Source organism: Rhinolophus sinicus, linkage group LG01 (genome assembly GCF_036562045.2).
Source record: "Rhinolophus sinicus isolate RSC01 linkage group LG01, ASM3656204v1, whole genome shotgun sequence".
Lineage (NCBI taxonomy): Eukaryota > Metazoa > Chordata > Mammalia > Chiroptera > Rhinolophidae > Rhinolophus > Rhinolophus sinicus.
In genome coordinates, this window is record NC_133751.1 from 5,280,637 (window position 1) to 5,302,050 (window position 21,414).

Here is a 21,414-nt window from a genome sequence, read left to right on the forward strand (position 1 = left end):
TCTGCGATGGAGGCTGAGATTTAGGCCAGAGAATGGGGAGAGGCAGAGGCAAAAAGGGCATTTCTAGTTGAGGGACCTTCATTTAAGCAGACTTAATGATCCCACATGACATTACTGCTTATAGCTCATTGACCAGAAGGTCATCATACGGCCGGCCATACTAAGCTACAGAGGAGGCTAGGTGATAGTTTGTATTTAGGGCAACGAAGAGCCTGGGTGAAAACAGATTCTGTTTCTAAAGAAGACGAGAATGGATTTTGAGTCAGCTAGCTATCTTGCCACAAAATAACTTTCCCAAAGAAGAGCATTGCTCTTTCTGGAGCTGTGTTCTGAAGTATACATGATACATACTTTATGAAGGAGATGCTGAGTGATGTAATAGTGCCCAGTGCCTTCGACAGCAATCCTTACAGTGGGGAGCAATGACACAGTTTACATAACTGTCCGTTAGTGTCATTTGATAAGGAGCAAGAGAAACTAAAAATTTGTATTCTGACTATAAAAGTCATATGTATCCATTGTGAGAAATCTAGGTAGGATATAAAAGTGTGAGAAGATAAAGGACCCCACTGTGCAGAAAAGTGAGCACACAATGTTGCTTCCCAGTAGAGGAATTCTGTTGGGGTTAGAGTTCAGGCATATGGTTTGTCTTAATCCAATAATAGTAGAGATTTTATTCATTCTAAAAGAATAAATTGCATATACACTCTGTGATCTTTTATAATACCACTTTTCTTAGCTGAGTGATATTAGCGATTCATCAGGCATAGAATCACACACAGTGGAAGATGATACTTTTGAAGGCCTAGACTGTTCCTTTGCTTTATCATTGATTGAAAATGAATTGTGTATAGTGTTTCATTGTCAAAACAAAGGGAAGCATGCAGAAATAGGGTAGGAATTACATTTGGCTGCCAAGTGAAGAGCCTCATATAGTTCCTTAAATACACATAAAAGTGGTGAAATTGACAGCTTATGAAGGGTTGAGTGTGATTTAGAATTCTCAGGTGGGTAACGTCCCACTAATTGGAGTGTGGGCTGTAGGTGAATCTTGGGGAAACAGTCATTTCCTTAGAAATCAGTTTTTGCCCTTATAGCATTTATGCTGATGCTCATTTTAGTGGCCAAAATGTCAGTTTTGAAACTTCTCCAGTGGGGTTTTAAACTGAACAAAAAACGTACAGCCATGTGTTTTCAATAATGTTCAAATTGGAAGAAAAGGAGGACATTCAGTCAGTTGAACCAGGGAGAAGGAAAATAATGATCAGTACCTTTGTCATGGTGGGAGGTCCTTTGCTTTGAAATTGGTCACAGTAACATTATAGTTTCTCTTTTTTATCACGGAAGTGAAATAGAGGTGATTAGAAGAACTGGTAACATTGGCATTCTGGTTTTCTACAAATTGTAAAACATGCAGTTAGAATAGTTTGGAAGAGGGTTCTGCTCTTATTTTCCCTATAGAGAGGAATTGCAATCTTGGAAAATTATAGGGACATTAGGAGTAGCTAATTTGAGAGATCTGGTTTGAATTGGTCCCAGTAGGGCCGATAAAAATACAAACGAATTACCATTTCAGTGTAAAATACAAAAAATAGGACTTCCTAGCTGCTGCTGAGATTATGTTTATATTAGATTTCTAACAAAGTACAGCTTGATTGAAGGTTTATTATAACTTCAGGAATTTTCTGTGTTAATTTAAAAAGTATATAAGCTTATTCCTAGAATCATAATGGCTAACTTTTCCTGTTAATATACTTATCTATCACGTCAGTAGCTAACATAACTGGATACTTAAATTTGTAGGAAGTTGGAAGACTTCAGGATAGAGAAAGGTGAAGAGGAAAGAGATCTTTATATAATTGGAAGAAAAAGGAAGACTCTCCAGCTCTCACAAAAGGTAACCTGAATTCTGTTTTGTTGGGAATAAGCAGATTAGAAATCAAACTGAAATTTAGTTTTCTTTTGATCAGTGAGGATGTTAGTAATTGTCTCCTGAAGTGGACTAATACACCTTAATGCCTTTTGTTTGGGATTTAACATAGTATACATAAGTTTGTACAGCTGTTAGGAAAGAGTAGTACTTTGAAAACTTCAGGCATCAGCCTAATGCCTAACAGTGCTACCGGATTCTAGAACATTATTGTCTAATGACCACTCAGGTCAAGAACTGGAACATTACCAGCACATCAAAAGTATTTTGTGTCCATTCCCAATCACTACTCTTTCCTTTCTCCCACACACAACCAACTGTCTTACTTCTAAAACTGTTGGTTAGCTTTATCTGTTTCTGAAGTTTATCCAAATCATGCTTTTATAAAAAGTCTCAGATGTTACAATGGTTTGTATAATAACTCGCCAAACTCAAGAAAATTTTATTCCTTAGTATTTAATTTCTCTTTTTGGATTTTCTTGAATGTCAAAGGAATAGCATTAACATTGAGGCCACGGAGAATACACAAAATATGTGTAAGATCAGTGCTACAAGACTAGTGGAAAATGGTTGTGTGTTTGCAGGATTTTATGGGAACTAATCACTCTGTCTTGAAATGACTGTAAGAGACGGCCTGTGCATGGCTAGCTGCCATCAGCTAACTTGTTTAAGCCTGATGCTCAGTGCTTTTGGATATAACTTGGGCTTTGAGAATTCATTAAAAATAGTCTTTATCTTACTATTTAATTTAAAAGTGACTCAACTCATTATTTTGTCAAGTACTGAAAAGAAAAAATGTTGTCTAACTGAATGAATATCTGTGGGTCTAGTTAGGATATTTTTTCATGAAAAATTTCAAAGTTAAATTTACAAAAATAATTTTAAAGAAATTAATACATTTTTTTCTAATTGTTTTACTTTTGCTAGAAAGATAAGTTTTTAAAGTTTGATCACATTACTGTTATATATTCATAACCTAATTTAGATATGTAATTTCGTATATTGCAGTCTATGTACTTGAATTACATTAAAAATTATTCAAGAAATGGTTACAAAGTTAAATATGAAGGGCTTTAAAATTTTCAATTTAACTTTTATCTCAAAAATTTTATTCTTAACCCTGTATTGAATAAAAAGGCTAAGCTTTATACTTAATCTTTTTACGTACAAAGCACAGATATTCATATAGTACATAAACACTGATATAGTACATCTGTGGTATTAAAATTTCATTAGGGGGGCAAATTAGGAAAAAGTCTAAGGTGTTTTTCTGTGGAGTAGGGGTAATAAGGGTGAGAAACGCTGATTTCAGTGGAATCATACAGTAAGTAATTTTTTGTATCTGGCTTTTCTCATTTGACTTTGTGAAATTTGTCTATGTTGTGAGTAGTTGAAGTTCATTTGTTTTCATTGATGTATTGTATTCCCTGATTCTTGCAGTGTATTTGAGTCGTTTTCATACTTTGACTATTAGCAATGATACTGCTTTCAACATTTTGTACATATCTCTTGGTATCCATGTGTGTTTCTTTGGTGTGTATGCCTTGGAGTAAAATTGTTAGATCATAAAGTATGTGTATACTATTCAACTTTAGTAATTAATGCCACATGTGGTTTCAAAATGATTGCACTCCGACCTTTGGTGAAATAAGTGTTAAAATCTTATATTTGCAGATTTCTGTTTCTACTTGTTTTGCTTTATGTGGTTTGAAGCTATGTATTTGGCATGTACAGATTCCCTTTTTCCTACTGAATTGAACCTTTTATCATTTAAATTTTCACTCCTTATCTCTAGTAATGCCTGCTTCTTGAAATTCTTTTGTATTAATATAGCTGTGCCAGCTTTCTTTTGTCTAGTGTTTTCATAGTGTATGTTTCCATCTTTTTTACTTTTCTCTTCTCCTGAGACTCCAGTTACATTCATTCCCTTTTGTTTTTTGTGCTGTTTTCTGCTGTTCAGAATTCTTTTCTGACCTATAGTCTAATTTGTTACTTCTCTTTTAGCTGGTTTAATCTGCTGCTAAACCTGTTGTGTTTTTTAGTTTTAGTTACCATATTTTTTAGTTTAAAATTTTCATTTGTTTTTTTTTTTTTAAGAGTTTTCAGTTTTCTGCTGAAGTTCTTACTATTTTAATTCATTGAAGATTATCAGCCATAGTTACTTAAATCCATGTCTGCTAATTTTATTATTTCAGTATCTTCCTCCCATCACAGGGATTTGTGGCCATTTCCTGTTGATTTTTTTCCTCTTGTTTTACAATCACGTTTTCCTTGTTACCTGTGTTTTTGATTGAATGTTAAATATTAGAGATGATTTGAAGCCTTGGATGGTTTTTCTTCCCCAGAGAAGATTTAAATGTGCTTCTTGTAAGCTGTTGGGCCACTGAGAAGTCTATATTGCCTTAATCCAAACAAAGATGGGCTTTAGTGCCTTGGGGTTACTGTTCATCTGTAGTTTACCTGTCAGTCTAGGCTGTAGCCCTTTGGGCTGACAGCCAAAGCCTGGGGTATTTTCCTACACAAAGGAAGTTCTGAATTGCAAGTTTTGTTAGCCTCACTCAAGAGTTCAGTCTGTCAATTTTTTGCTTATCTGCTAAACCTTTCAGCTTCCTCTCCCAGAGTGATTTCCTCTTTATTGTTTGTCCTTTTCTTGTCTTGCTCCTGTAATTCTTCATAACCTTGTTAGAGATATAATGCCGTCAAGCTGATTTTTAAAAAAAACATATTTTGAATAGATTTTCTTGTTCCTCTCAGTGGTAGTTTTGATCCACCTGTGTTTATACATTATCAGTTATTAAACTCATTGAGTTTTTGTTTTAACAAGTATCAGTACGGACAAAAGAAAAGCATAATTCATTCTAAAATCAGCCAGTGATATGTTGAAATGATAATACACACCATTGATTATCAAACAGAAGGCACTAATGTGCAAGTTTATTTGTATATTAATTCAAGGAATATGTGCTGTCACTGAGTCATTCCACATATGACTTTGGTGTTTGAGGAATATGGTATGCCCTTCCCTTAAAAAAAATCAATCTAGCTATTTTATTTGGCTGATTTTTAAAGATGATTTAATTATTTTGATAAAAATAATATTTTAAAAATTCAAGCAGAATTGAAAAGTACTGACAACACATCATCTAAAAATATAAAACCTGGAAATAACTAAGGTTAGTATTTGAGGATTATTTCAAAGATTTCTCTATACCTGTGTGTGCACATATAGTGATACATTTCTTAGGATTGGTTACTGCATCATACTATTTTCACTTCTAAGATACGTATTTTTTAAATGACATACTTTTTGGGTTATTGTTATTATTCATGGCATACCAATTAACATGATTTTGTTTGGAAAATTCTGATCTAATATGTGCCTAATTAAGCCATGTCTTTTAAGTATCTTAAAAGTTAAAATACCAAGGTTGATTTAACAGCATATGGCAAAAATATCATTTATTAAAGAATACATTCTTTTTCAACTATTATTATTTATTGCCTTAAATCTTTTTGGGAATTTGATAGAATGCCCATTTTGTTGAAGATTGTGCTTATTTAGGTGTTGATTTTCATCTGCATGTTTCTTTATGTTGCAGTCTGACTCAGTGGTTTTGATGTCACAGTCTAGGCAGAGGACATGTAGGCGCAAATATCCAGTTTATGGTAGAAGAAATCTTGGATGGATTGAGTTATCTTCTGGAAATGAATCTTCAAGCTCTATAAGACATGTGAGTTTTATAACTTTAAAATACATAAAATAATCTTAATAGTTTGTTTTACTTTGAATCTACCCTGAAATTATGCAAAAACATAGTATTCTATAGAGGTGAAGATGAAAGTCCACCCTTTTGAATTCTAACAAATTTTGAACAAGCTTTGTAGAGGCACTCACTGTACAAGTTTACTTCAGTAGTTTTAGTGTATTAACAGAATTGGGCCGTTGTTACCACTGTTTCAAAATACTTTCATCACCTCTAAAGAAACCTTATACCCATTTTTAGTTACTTCTCATTCCCATCCCATCCAGCCCCTGGCAATCACTAATCCACTGTCTGTCTCTGGATTTGTCTATTCTGGACATTTCACATGAATGGAATCATACAGTATGATTTTGTGACTTTTTTCCACTTAGCTTAATGTTTTCAAGCCTGATTCACGTATAGCGTGTATCAATTCATTCTTTTTCATTGCCCACTATATGGTATACCGCATTTTGTTTATCCACTCATCAGCGGATGGACATTTGTATTATTTCTACCTTTTGGCTAGTATGAATAATGCTGCTTATTAACATTCATATACGGATTTTTGTTTGGATATAAGTTTTCCATTCATTTGGGTAAGTAGCTAGGAGTCAGTTTGCTGGGTCATGTGGCAACCCAATGTTTTAACTGTTGAGGATTTGCCAGCCTGTTTTCCAAAGCGGCTGTATATTCCTCTCAGTGTTAGATGAGGTTCCAGTCAGTTTCTCCATATCCTTGCCAACACTTGTTATTGTCTGTCCTTTTGAGTTTAGCTATCTTAGTGGTCATGAACTGTGGTTTTGATTTGCATTTCCATAATGACTAATGATGTTGAACGTGTTTTCATGTGCTTATTTTCCCTTTGTATATTTTTGGAAATATTACTATGCAAATCTGTTGTCCATTTTTCAATTTGGGTTTTTAAAAATTGCTATAAGAGTTCTTTTTATATTCTGCATATAAGTTCTGTATCAGATAATATGACTTGCAAATATTTTCTCCTGTTTAATGTGTTGTCTTTCACTTTTTTGATTTCCTTTGAAGCACAAAAGTTTTACATTTGATGAAGTCTAGTTTATCATTTTTCCTTTGTTGCTTGTGCTTTTGCTGTCATATCTGTCTTTTGTCTAGTCCCTTTACTTTCAGTAATCATGTAAGTTACTGGTTTTCATTGTGATTTTTCTTGGGAAACCATTATTTTTGGTAGAGTATTTAAAAATTAATATCAGAATGTTAATGTTTTCTAATTCAGTAATGTCTTGAGGATGAAATGTTCCATATCGATGAACAATTCCTTTTAATGTTTTATAAAGCATTAAGATAGTGATCAAGTATAGTGCCTGAGTTTAAATCCAAATTTTTCAGCTTTGACAACTTACTTAACCTTTCTGTGCTTCTGCCATATCTGTAAACGTAATTAGTAGTAGTGTGTCCCTCAGATGTTGTGAGAATTAATTCAGTTGATCATGGAAAGTGCTTAAAACAGTGCTAAATATCCAATATTGTTAGCTCCTGTTATCATCCAAGCTGTTCACTTAAATGATTTTGATTTATGTAATGAGACTTTTTACATTAATTTCTTCTTATTTACAGTGTATTGAGCTGTTTAAACCCTTTCTTAATGATTTTGGGTAATTATGATAAACAGTCTCACCCATCCTCTAGGTAGCCCATTTCACTAGTTTTTTGCTTATCCTTTTTATGTTTTTTCCCCCCACACATTCTTCAATCAATGTATATTTTATTTCTCCTTTTGTACAAAAAATATAGCATACTGCAGATGTGTTTTTGCACTTGGACTCTTTTCACTTAAAATATTCTTGAAATCACGTTATATCAGTTCATAAATATCTTCCAGGGTTTTTTTTTTTTTTTTTGAGTTACATCATAATTGTGTGGTCACAACAGTTTACTTAACTAGTTTTCCTGATTGTGGCCATTTAGGATGTTTTCATTAACAAATAATAAATACTACAGTGACTAAGCTTTTGTATATGTATGTAGTTTTGTATTGTTGGAGACGTAATTTGGGGATATATTCCTTGAAATGAGATTGCTGAGTCAACAGATAAATGTATATGAGTTTTATGAGATACTGATAAAAATACTTGTAAAGAAGAATTCCAACTTGCATTGCTACCTGTGGTGTATGGGAGTGCCTGGTTCCCTACCCTTTAGCCAACAGAATGTTATACTTTCTAATTTGCCAATTGGTGGGAAATGGTATCTTAGTGTAATTTTATTTTTTATGTTTTGGCAATTTATGTGATAAAATAACATGTAGCACACAATTTACCATTTTAACGATTTTTAAGTGTATAGTGCAGTGGCATTAACTATAACCATCACCACTGTACATTTCTCATACTTTTTCATCTTCTCAAATAGAAACTACTCATTAAACAATAACTCCCTGTTTTTCTCTCTCCTCAGCCCCGGGTAATCTCTCTCCTACTTTCTCTCTCTATGAATTTGCCTATTCTAGATACCTTATATAAGTGGAATCACACAGTATTTGTTCTTTTGTCTTTGTTTTATTTCATATTGTAGTTTTATTTTGAATTTCTCTTGTGTGCGAAGTTGAATATCTTCATATATTTAGAATCTCTTTTTCATTTATGCACATTGTCTGTGTCTTTTGGTTTCTGTAGTGTTTTTGGTTTTTTTTCCACGCTTAAAAAAATTTTATATGTTAGATATGTTAGTCCTTTATCTTTGATATACACATATATTGAGAATGTTTTCTCCCAGTTCTAATTTAGTGGGGTTTTTCACTGCTATTATATTCTCTTAAGTAGTTATTATTTGTGTGTATGAAGGCTATTGATTTCAGTAGGTTAAATTTTTTTACATATCCTGATACATTACTGAATTTTTGAGTTAATTTTATCATTGATTTTTCTGAGGTTTTCCATATATACTCTCTTTTATACAGATACTTTTACTACTTCTTTCCTAATTTTTATACCTCTGATTGATTTTTCTTGTCTAATTGCCTTAATATTTGTAGTACAGTGTTGAATAGTAGTGGAGAAATTGGGCCATAATCCTGTTGTTGGTGGAAATGTGTCTACCTTTTCACATTAAGATGCTTTATTTTAGGTCTGTACAGTATATGTTTTATTTTTATTAGGGAAATATCAATTAATGCTTATTTTCTTAAGTGTTCTTTTTGAAAAATCAGGAATGATGATAGATTTTTTTTTCTTTCTAAATCATCAATGGTATTAATGTTATGATTCTTTGTACCTATTTTAAATTAATTGGGTGTGTTTTAAATTAACGGGGAACTTTTAAACTAATTCATACATAATGTAGAATGTTAAATCCTCTTGACTTTTTAAAGTAAATTATATTTTTGTGTTGTGACAGTTTGTTTTACCTCTTACAGTGGTATGAATTCATTCTCCTATATTGTTGCAGAGGCGGGGAGATGGGTGTGTGTATATGTGTATACGTTGGTTCCATTCTGTTTGGGTTTGGAAAGCTCTGATAGTAGAAAATGTATGGGCTTTAGAGTTAGCTTGATTTCTTCTTCCAGTTTCTAAACTTATTCTCCTGTGCCCCCAAGCATATTACTTTCCATTTCTTAGCCTTGGGTTCCTTCCATATAAAGAGGTAGTGGCATATAGGGAGTTGGGAGACAACACAAAACTCATTGGCAGGGTGGGTCCAAGTCTTGTGGGGTTCGAAGCTCGTATAATTTCAGGGACCTTCTATAGAAGGGCAGAGCTCTTTTTCTGAAAGGTAGGCACAGGGCCTTGGGAGGCAAGTTAAATTGAAAGCCTCTGAAACTTGTTTCATTAGCTTTATGTTAACACTGCCTCTGTTTCCAAAGGTGTTTCGAGAATTGAGATAATAACATATAAAACATTTCACAGGGTGCCTGGTTTTCAGATAGTTTCTGTTATTACTGTGATTTTAAGTCCATTTTGAGTATAAAAGCAGATTCCCTTTCGGTAGGTCTAGTGTCATAGGCTTAGGAATCTACTCCTGGAGTAGCATTGGACCCACATTTTTGAGAAACAGTTTTTCAGAATATCTTGACTTTGCATTTTGCCTATTCAAATGTAATAAAGGTAGATATTGCAACTTGGTCTTTGGAGTTTTTGGTTCTCAGTGGCATTTCCATTATCAATTACCAGTGCACCTAACTTAAGTGACTTGTTAGAGGTAAAGGTCATGTCTCAATTTAAAAGTGTCTGCCTTGTATCCAGGACCAGAACTTAAAGTGGACTATAGCTATTAGGGTTGTGGGATCAGATAGTTGTTTGTTCCCATCTCTTCTGTATGTTAAAAAACAAAACAAAACTTTATGTTTTAGAATAGTTTTAGCTTTACAGAAAAATTGCACAGTAAGTACAGTGAGTTCTCTATACTACCTCTCTCCCACATAGTCTTCCTATTTGTAATATCTTGCATTCGTGCGGTATATTTATTACAGCTGATGAATCGATTTTTATACATTGTCATGAACTAAATTTCAGTTTACATTAGGGATCACTCTGTTCAGTTCTGTGGGTTTTGACAAATGCATAATGTGCTGTATCTACCATAACAGTATTACACAAAAAAGCTCACTGCTCTAACATCCCCTCCGCCCCTGTGGCCTTATGCCTTGACAAGGAAAAGGATGTAGTAAAAGCATTTCCTTTCTTTGGAAAGTTTACTTAATTGTATTTATTATCATACTTCTGAGATGATTACGATAACTGTTGACTTGTATTATTTATCCTCAGAGATCAAGATTTTTATTTTATTTTTTCCCCTTTTGCAAATTAGGAGACTTCCTGTGATCAAAGTGAAGGTTCTTGTTCTTCTGAAGAAGAAGAATGGAAAAGTGATAGAAGAAGTGAAAGTGATAGTGAAAGTACGAGGTATTTATTTTTAATTGTTTTAATCTTTTAATCATTGTAGTTGTAGTTTTGGATGGAACTGTACTTGAATGGCATTCTATGGAGCAATTAACTGCGTTTTTAATACATGTAAAAGGAGAAGAAAACAGGATTAATAGCTATTTCTATAGAAAATGCTTTGGATATTTTTATTTAATGTAAACATTTGAGCCAACAGTATAAAATATGTGTATTCAAAATATCAGTTAGTCTTGGGCTGCATTTACAAACAGCAGTATCCGAAGTATTTGTGGTAAAACCATTGTTAAATTCATCACTAGTTATTGCATGTATTATGTTTTGTTTAGTTTTGGTATCCAGAGTTCATGGGACCAAGATGTTAACATCTGTTTCTCATCTTGGTAAATGTCAACTTTGTTCTGACAGATGCTCAAGCCATAAATCTGCACATCATTCTCTTGTCACAATGTATCCATCATCAAGTCTAGAAAATTCTCCCTTCTAAGTAGAACTCAAATTATCTTATTTTTGTTTCTACTGGTACTGTGCTGGTCCAGACCACCACACTCTACTTCCTGCTTCCTTTCTTGTCTTCTTTTATTCCATTATGATTAAGAGCTGGAGTGATTGTTAGAACACATGTCTACTCTTAAAAAAAACTTTTTTAATTGTAAAAATTTACATAAAATTTACCATCTTAACCATTTTTATTTTTTTATTTAAATGTTATTGGGGAATATTGGGGAACAGTGCGTTTCTCCAGGGCCCATCATCTCCAAGTAGCTGTCCTTCAATCTAGTTGTGGAGGGCGCAGCTCAGCTCCAAGTCCAGTTGCCGTTTTCAATCTTAGTTGCAGGGGGCGCAGCCCACCATCCCATGTGGGAACTGAACCGATAACCTTATTGTTGAGAGCTCGCGCTCTAACCAACTGAGCCATCCAGCCGCCCCCATCTTAACCATTTTTAACTGTACAGTGCAGTAGTGTTAAGTACATTCACAGTGCTATGCAGCCAATCTCTAGAACTCTTTCAGTCTTGTAATCTGAAACTGTATTCCTATTAAACAACAATTCTGTTTGACCCCCAGCCCCACGTTCCTGTCATCTACCTTCTCCTTCTATTTCTGTATTCATTGTCTTCTAGTTCAGCTTTTCTTGAATTTTATTATACAGATAAGATGCTCTTAAATTGTTTTTAAACAGCTCTCTTTATGATAAATAGCTTTTGGAAATGTTTGCGTTTCTGTGAGTGTGTGTTTTATTAAGCCTGAGAGATATGTGGTTGGCCAGTGATGGCCTCAGTAAAGACCTTTATCATCGTTTTCTGTGTTTGCTAAAGCTAGTCGTGGGCCAGGAACTAGTTAGTGTTCTGTATCTAGTTTCCTGTTTGACTCCGCTTTTGCTTCAGGGTGGGCTAAGACTAGTCCCTCTTTTGGATCTTCTGTCATAGCGGGGAAGTCTCTCTCCTGGCAAGAAGCTCTGATCACTCACAGCTTTCTGTTTTGTATGGCTACACTTTGCTTGGGCTTCTCAGTATATTCACTGATGGTTTGTCATTCCAGTAAAATTTTCTAGTTTATTCCTGAGTTTCCTCCAACTTAGGGCAGGTGCCACTTACGGTTCTGTATGATGACTACTGCTTTCATAACTACACTTCATTTGTTAAGAGGGGAACTGTTGGCTCTAGATGTTGTCTTCTATGAGGCCTCATCTATATTATACATAAAAGAAAATCCTCAGCCGTATATCTTTTCCTAATTTCCAGCATCAGTGACAGCTTCTCTCTTTCTCAGGATCTTTGATCATTTCAGTATTTGTTGCTAGAGAGGGCCGATTGTTCACGTTGACTCTTCCTGAGGTCTATCTTTCCCTCATCTTCGTCTCTACTTCTCTCTCATCTTAACACGTTGCGTACGGATCACGAGAATCTTTGTTTTTTCTGAGCCTTGCGTTAAGGACGGATAACAAGAATTCTCGTTTTTACTGTTGACTCTTTTTACTTTGCATATTTTAATGAATTATTTGTAGAATAATTTATAGAATAATTTATTTGTAGAATCTATTATTTATAGAAAAATAATAAATGACATAGAAGCATTTACGCTTTAAAGAGAAGAGTGCATTTTAAAGTAGTTTCTTTTAAAAACCTGCCGGAACAGAGGGGTATGAGGGATTTAAACCCCGCCGCAACGTGTTAAGTTTATATGATTAATTTGCTAGTAGGGCTTGGATTCTGGTTCAACACAGTAAAATGTTTTCCTTTTCCAGTGACTCTTCATCGAGATATTCTGACTGGACAGCTGATGCAGGCATCAATCTGCAGCCTCCTTTACGAACATCAGCTCGTCGCCGAGTTACCCGATTTTGTAGTAGTTCAGAGGATGAAATGTCGACTGAGAATTTATCTCCTCCAAAAAGGAGACGAAAGAGAAAGAAAGAAAATGAGTCTAAGAAAGAGGTAAGGAAGGTATATATCTTTAAAAATAATCTCTATCTACAGTTTTGTAGAGGTGTTTCTGACCATATTTAGAAATTAGAAATCTTTGGGAAATTGGAGCCTTTATTTTTTTATTGACATTGTTATGTCATCAGGAGTCAGATGTAAAATGCAAACTTATTTTTGGAAAAGATACTTTATTATTAAAACTTCTCTTTCTAATCTGCTCTGAGTTGGACTTGGTGCTTAAGTCTTTCTGAATGTGAAACTTAAAGGGAAAGCTCTGTTTTGCTCAGAATACCACCGTTAATCTCCTGTTAATATCAGCACCAAAACAAAAAAAGACTTCAAGGCATTTTCAGAAACTTTGTTCTTCTTTTATCCATTATTGCCATGTTTCCCACTTTCATTTGATATGTTCTGTCTTCGTACTTTTCTCATAATTTTAATATCCCTATTCCTTATTCAATGTATAGTGCGTGTGCTCCAGTTTTGCAGGTAGCCTTCATTATTAAAGATGCTACGTCTTTGTAGTAGTTACCTGTTGATATGAAACATACCACCCTGAGACTTACCTGGTTTGATGGGTCAGGCATTGGGGAGCTGATGAGCTCGGTGATTTTGGCTCATGAGATTGCAGTGATCATGTTGGCTGGGGCTGCAGTGTCTGGAGGCTTGATTGGGGCTAGATGATCTTCTTCGAAACTTACTCATGTGGCTGGCTGGTGGCCTCAGTTCGTCCCACATGAGTCTTTCCATAGGGCTGCTTGAGTGTCTTCATGACATGGTAGCTGACTTTCTCCCCCCAACTTCCCGAGAACAAATGATCCAAAAGTGTAAGCAGGGGGTAAGCCCTGATGCCTTTTATGACCAAGTCTTAGAAATCACACATTGTCATTTCTGCTTTATTCTATTTGTTAGAAGCAAGTTGAGCCCGGACTCAAGCAGAGGAGACTTTGGAGAGGATGAGTGTCAAAAATTTGTGGTCATATTTTAAGGTCACCAGTCTTAAAACCTCAAATCAAGAGGAGAATCCCTGTGGTGATGAGTCTGGTGAAATTCAGAGTGGTGTCTCCTGCCGAGCAGGCTGTGTGTTGCAGAGGGTTAGGTTGGATATTAGCCCCCTTCCCTACGATGTAAGGAGTAACGAAGAATCTATTAGAAATTCAGAAGATGTTAGGAAAAGTGCTAGGTGCAAACAAGTGATAAGGTCCAGTGTATGTTAAGGAACCAGATATGTATGCTGTTTAAAAACTAATTATTAGGTAACATGCCAATAAATAGTTATTTTGAATGGGGCAGTTTCTTCTGTTTTTTAGCCAAAGAGTGCATGCTGCTCCTTTCTCTTCTACCAAACTTTGTTCTCTTCCACTTGGCAGAATTTGCGGAGGGTAACTCCGACGGAGCTTGCAGATGCGGAACATTTATATGAATTTCATCCTCCGGTTTGGATAACTGACACCACACTTCGAAAGTCTCCTTTTGTTCCTCAAATGGGTGATGAGGTGAGAGTAATCCAACTTAGAAACATGAATGTGGAACATAAAATTAATATTACTCTTTAAGTTTTTATTTTTAAATATATGGCTTCATTTTGTAGGTAATATATTTTCGACAGGGTCATGAAGCTTATATTGAGGCTGTCAGAAGAAACAACATTTATGAACTGAACCCTAATAAGGAGCCATGGAGAAAAATGGATCTTAGGGTAAGATGATGTTATTGAACATTTAGCACATATATAATTAAATTACTTATAAATCCATTGAAAGAACATGGAGGCATAGCTTTACATTAATTTCTTACTTAAAAACATTTCTGCTATTTCCTGCTAAGCCTTAAAATGTAGCAGAAAGACTTATATTTATCAGTGGGCAGTCTTTGTATGTTGCTGATAGGCATGTAATATTCTAAGTGCCACAGTGTTTCCTAGGAGGGCAGCTTTGCAGTATGTATCATTAATCTTAAAATGTGAATGCCCAGGACAGATTTTTCAGAAGAAGTGCAAGTTTTCAAAAGAAGAAATACCAATTGGAAGAAAGGCTCAACATCATGCATAATAGAAAAACTTTAGCTCCTCTGTACTTAGCCAATTTTGTAAAATTTATTTATTTGTTTATTTGTTTATATATTTAAAGGAAAAAATGCCAAAAGTTTTAGCAAGTTAGCAAAAGTTTTGGTTTGTTAACAGTTATTCAAATTGGTGATAAGGGTGCATGAAGCAGCCCAGGTTTCGTAGCGGGTATCTTGGCAGTTGGAATTGAAACTGAAAAATATTTTTAGACCTTTTAAATCTGTGATTTTACTTAGGGTAATTTAAGAAACAACCAGAAATGCATGCAAACTTATGATCAAAGCAATTCTATATCATTGTACATGGAAACAAAAAATTCAAAAAAATCTAGATGTCCCATTATACTGAATGAATCAAATCATGGCATGTTTCACACATTTGACTACTATGTAGAGTCTGCCATATAATTGAGGCTTCTAAAATATTTGTTCAATGAATGATTGTTAAATTTTCACCAGGTGTTCAGGAAAAATGGCATGTGAAATGCTATTATAAAAATTTAAAGACATGTAGTCAAACCATATACTTTTATGTTTTCGATACTTGCAATAACTGTTAGAAGAGGAAAAATTCTTGAACAAAGATAAGCTGTTCTTAACACTCACAGTGAACTTACTGGCTGTACTTCTATGAATTTGGCTTTTGATACATTCAGATTTATTTATGTTTGTTTCACTTATTACTGTGTACCTAAGTAAAATTGATCCTCATTATTCACGGTTTCCATATTTGCGAATTTGCCTACTCGCTGTCTGTTGTTCCCCAAGTCAATACTCAGGGTGCTTTCTGGTCATTTGTAGATATGCATAGAGTGGCAAAAAATTTGATATTGCTTGACCAGCATGTTCCCAGCTGAGGTTGAACAAGGTGATGCCTTCTTATGTGAGCTCTCACATTGTAAATAAGTGTCATTGTTGCAGTCTATTCAATGCCACGTTAAAAATTTTTCACATTTTTGTGCTTTTTGTTGGTGGCTTGCTGTTTAAAATTGCCCCCCCCACATAGTGGTAAAGTGCCATCTTGTGTTCCTAAGCACCTTACAGAGAGTATATGTGTGTTAGATAAGTTTTATTTAGGCATGAGTTACAGCGCTGTTAGCTTTGAGTTCAATGTTAATGAGTCAGTGACATGTATTCAATGAGGTGTCTCTCAACAGACATCCACGTAACTCATGGTTATACATTGACTGGGGGACTGCGGTTTTATGACCAGAGACCTGTAGGAACCTAGCCCTCTATTTCCTCCGGAGCGCTGGTTAGGTGTCCGCTAAGGCAGTGCTCCTTCAGTGCTCTAGGCGGCTCTGTAGAACATAACTGCTGCGAAGAACGAGAGTCAGCCGAATTTAGCACTTGTGTACTTACAACAACCACATATTCGTGCAGAGAATCAATGGATGAACAATGTCTTGTATTCTTAGTATGAAGGAGACATGTCAGGGGGAAGGCTAGTTATGGCCCGTCCATTGGTGGGTACCTCGTCATGGTGGGGGCGGGGCTTGCTCATGTTCACTGTCCTAGCCCTCCTGCTGGACTAGGTTACGGCACATAGTAGTAGATCCTCCAATATTTATTGAAACATATTAGGCAGATGTTTAATGTCAAGTTTTTGAAGAATATTTAATACGCCAAAAGCTTATACATTTTGATTTGTATGATACAAAATTATGTAAATGAAAATGTGCTCGGAAGAAAGCCAGAAGGAAATTCAGATTGTTCACAGTGGTTATCCTTAGATACTGAGCTGAGACCGTGATTTGTGTATTCTTTCTTATACATTTTAGGTGTATAGCAGTCCCCCCTTATCTGTGGGGAATACGTTGCAAGACACCCCCCCCCGCCCCCCCCATGGGTACTGCCAAACCCTATATATACTATGTTTTTTTCTATTCTACATGTGATAAACTTTAGTTTATAAATTAGGCATGGTGAGCGATTAAGAGCAATAACTAAAAATAAAATAGAACAATTATAATCATATACAGTAATAAAAATTGTGTGAATGGCTTTGGGGACGTTATTAGGTAAAGGTCACTTGCACACAAGCGCTGCGATACCAAAACAGTCGTGGATCTGATAACCAAGATGCCACCCAGTGACCAGTAGCCAGGCAGTGATACCGTGTGGAGATGCTGGGCCAAGGGCTGATTCACATCCCAAATGGGGCAGAGCAGGGCAGCGTGAAACTCCACTGTGCTACTCAGAGCGGTGCACAATTTAAAACTTATGTTTATTTCTGGAATTTTCTGTTTAGTATTTTTGGACCGTGGTTAACTATAGGTAACTGAAAAGGCAGAAAAAGAACCCACGGATGAGGGGATTACTGTATTTTCTAAAGTAACTCTATTCCTTACATTAGAAACAGCATTAAATGTCTATTTTCAAAAAGATGGGAAGCAAAGATGATTGTAATTACTGGTAAATTAAACCTGTCCACTGGTTTGGAAGCCTAAATTGTGAGTTGACTAAATTTTGCATTATGTAGAGAATTAGTCTTGAAGAATTACTTTATTTTAACCATTCTTTTAAAAAAATCTCTTAAAGGATCAAGAATTGGTCAAAATAGTTGGAATACGATACGAGGTTGGGCCCCCCACACTCTGTTGCCTCAAACTAGCATTTATAGATCCTGCAACTGGAAAACTTATGGACAAATCTTTCTCTATTAGGTATGTATTACCATTTGTGATGGAATTATTGCTGACTAGCATGCCTTTCCACTTAGCTGCAGGGTGGGTAGCAGAGTGCCGTGGTTGAAGTTCTGATAGATGGAGTAAAAATAGTGTTGCAGTTCTGATACTATACTAGGAGCAAAAATAGAGGCACTACAGCAGCAATTAGGCAGTGGCATGTTTTGTAAATGTTTCCATGCTGCTGAAATGTGTGTGTAATTCTGGCTCGTAGGGGAAATTGCTCCTGCTTTTGTTTTTGAGAAAATGTTGGGATAATTTGCTAGGTAAATCTGTGTTGTCCAGTATGGTAGCCATATGTAGCTGTTGAGCCCTGGAATGTGGTTGGTTAAAACTGAGTGGGATGTAAGTATGCACAGTGAATTTTGAAAACTTGGTGTGAAGAAAAAGAATGTAAAATATCTCATTTTGTATTGATTATGTGGTGAAACAATATTTAGAATATATTGGGTTAAATAAAATACAATATTAAAATTAATTTCACTGGTTTCTTTTTATTTTTTTTAATAAGTAGTCAAAAATTAAAAACTACATATGTGGCTCCCATTGTATTTCTGTTGGACAGTGTTGCTCTAGATTATAACCTGATGATCTTTTATTTGTGTTTAGATATCATGATATGCCAGATGTTATTGACTTTCTTGTATTGCGTCAATTTTACGATGAAGCAAGGCAGAGGAATTGGCAGTCTTGTAAGTCTGTCCTTACTGAGTATTATATGCCCGTAGAAATTAATCTGTCTTTTTATACTGTAATAAAAGTTTTTTGGTTGTGGTACAGCTTATTAGGGTGGATACAAACGTAAATTCTGGAAAGAATTATATATATAAGTGACTGGTAAGTATATTTTGCTTAGGGCTTGGTACTTCCTACTTCTTAGTTGACTTTTTAGCCAAGCAATATTACTTCTATTCTTGTGGTATGTGACATTTTGAAGGGATTATTTCTTACTCATTGATTATAGTCTAGGGTAGTAGACCTTTTATTTCCCTTCAGACTTCTCCAAACTGCATTATCTCTAATTATCTTTAACATGACACTGGTTAATTCACAAAATTATCCTATGATGTAAAACAACCAGAAAGTTGAAAAATGCGGGTTTCACACAGATAATGTTCTGCTATACCAGAATATTTTACCTTGATATCATATCAACCCAGATTTAAATAGTCTGATTTAAGGGAACCATTCCTTTAAAAAATAAAAAGTTCCTATAATGCTTATGCTTTATAACCATGATGCGTATGTGTGTCCAGAAAAAGTAAAATGATCTCAGCGTGGGCACTAACTACATGGTGCCCATTTAGGGCGGGCTGATGGGCTCACTTGCTTAGATTGGTGCAGGTCATTCATCTCCTCAGGACATAGTTGATGACTGTAGTCAGTCAGGACAGGTAATACCAGTTAGCAACTGTAGTGCCTGTTTCACAGGTGGACGTGTGGTGTTACTTTTCAGTAGGGAATGTTATCTTGGGGAGCTCATATGTTGAGATTTACTTCAGTCACTTAGGATAACTTATTCTGCTGTCATCAGCTTTGGTCTCTTGTTAGAAATATCAAGTTTTGCCAGGCTGTGTCATCTAGTGTACACTCATAAATGATGTTAAGATCGTATTTTCCTAGTTTCTGCCACCCTTTTTGACAGATAATACAAGCAAGTACCTTTTAGGTAAATGCCCTCTGCCATCCCTGTTTGAAACAAAGATTGTCAGAGTGTTGCTGTTCTTAGTAGATTATTTTTAATGGTAATGTCTGGACAAGTAATTAAGATTATTTTGGGATTAGAGGTAAAGGAAATTTTTCTGGTAGAAAAACATCTAGCTACACCACACACACGAGATAGCTGGCATATATGGGAATTAAATACAGCCAAGTCCCAAAGAACTTTCAGGTTTGTCATCTGTTAATGTTTTTTTTCAGCCCGCGTGGCATGTAGGTCAGAAGCTTTTACTTTGTTATGCCAGCATGGCCATTCAAAATTTTTTTAAACTTAATTCTCTACAGCTAAATTTTAGAGGCAGATTCCCAATTGCCCCTTATAGTTTGGTTGTTTATGTCTTATTTTTGTGGTTGAGAAATTAGTGTACCAGTTCTTTTATACTAATTAACTCATTTTTGCTCCCCTATAAGATCTTACCCATTCTCCTGAAGTTTGAGCTGTGCTCTTAGAGGAAGTGGCTTGTTTCTGTTTTTACTGTGTTGAGAACTTAGCAAAAGTTTATCCTTCTCTTGATAGCCAAAATAGGTTTATTTGAAAATTCTTAATGGAATAGAAAAACCAATTTTTTGAGAAAACTAATTTTTATGGCTCCTTTTAATTTAAAGTGTTTGTCTTACACTGAAGAAATATTTTTGTCTAAACTGAATGTATTTTCTAGTATTAGATAAGTAGGAAAGAAAAATATTATAAAGTTAATTCTTGGTATCAAAAACTGGCTCACTTATAACCATTTGCTTTTATATTAGGCATCTCAAAATGAAGCCACTGGATTTGTTATTACCATAATACTTATTGTAATAAATGTTGTAATTGCTGTTTATGCTAAATTAGGTTATTTACATTACAGACAAAAACCCTGGTGTTATATCAAATTTTTAGTGTATGGCTTTCATTTAAAATGTTAGAAAAAATTTATTAAGATTTATTTCAAAAGTTGAAGTTTCGTTTTGGAATATATGTTAATGAAATATTTTCAAAAGTAGAATTTTATTAATGGTAGAGAGATGGATAGAGGGATGAGGGGCTTACAAGTTTTTAGTGATTTTGATGTAAAATGTACATGGAAGTCATGTTTACATGAATTTGAAAATATATTAAGAACCTTAAAACATGTAACTGACATTGTGATACTGCTATTTTTTACAGAATTCACTGTAAGGATACTCTTTAGTAAAGAGTCTTGATTCTTTGTGGGTATTATGTAAACATTCTCTTAGGGGTGAAATGTAGCTTTAATTTTGATTGATACTGTTTTCATAAAATTTTCCTTGAAAAAGAATTGTTAATCTATCAAAGAATTACTAATGCTGTGTGATTTCTTTTTCTTACTGTTTTTGTTTTGAAAATGGTGGGATGGATGGGAAGCAAGAGATAGGGTATTATAGTAGTCTTTGTTTCTTTTGTAATAATATGTCAAACAAAGATCAAATACAGTTTATTTCTCTAGAAGTGTTACAGTTGTAGGGTACATTTAGAAATGTGTATGATTTAAAATCCCTGAAGTCCGTTAAAGTATTTGTTCCACAGTTGGTTTGTATGTTATGCTGAGATAATGGGACGTGTGGATGTTTCATTCTTTGAAATAAAAAATGTGGAAGTGTTGAGGGTAGATTTAGACCTAATTCTTATTATGAGATCTTAAGAATTAGAACACTTTTACGTGAAGACACTTACATAGGAACAACTTTAGAATAATCATGGATTAAATTCTAATCATAGTTACTTTTATAATTTGTTTTATTCAATAAATGTTATATTTTGTAAGTATATGTATTTAATACACTTACTTTTTTAAATAAAAAAATTACTTTCAGGTGTACAAAGCAACAGAATGATGAGACATTTACACCCCTCACAAACTGATAAACCCCCTCCAAGTTTACCACCCCTCTGACATTGTATATACTGTTACAATACCACTGACTTCATTCCCTATACTGTACTTTACCTCCCATGAATACGCGCGC

The 21,414-nt window shown here is 34.7% G+C and overlaps 1 protein-coding gene across 4 annotated transcripts in view; it reads left to right on the top strand.

Annotated features, from left to right (window-relative positions):
* Window positions 1-21,414, top strand: part of BRWD1 (bromodomain and WD repeat domain containing 1) — a 104,828-nt gene that overhangs the window by 44,373 nt on the left and 39,041 nt on the right. The window contains exons 20-27 of one of the 4 annotated variants that reach the window (XM_074325217.1): window positions 1,804-1,897; window positions 5,530-5,661; window positions 10,459-10,553; window positions 12,799-12,997; window positions 14,347-14,472; window positions 14,568-14,675; window positions 17,582-17,706; window positions 18,337-18,419. In XM_074325217.1, coding sequence (XP_074181318.1) covers window positions 1,804-1,897; window positions 5,530-5,661; window positions 10,459-10,553; window positions 12,799-12,997; window positions 14,347-14,472; window positions 14,568-14,675; window positions 17,582-17,706; window positions 18,337-18,419 — 962 coding nt within the window. The remainder of the gene's footprint in view (window positions 1-1,803; window positions 1,898-5,529; window positions 5,662-10,458; window positions 10,554-12,798; window positions 12,998-14,346; window positions 14,473-14,567; window positions 14,676-17,581; window positions 17,707-18,336; window positions 18,420-21,414) is intronic. The other 3 variants (XM_074325220.1, XM_074325227.1, XM_074325233.1) reach the window with 3 other exon arrangements.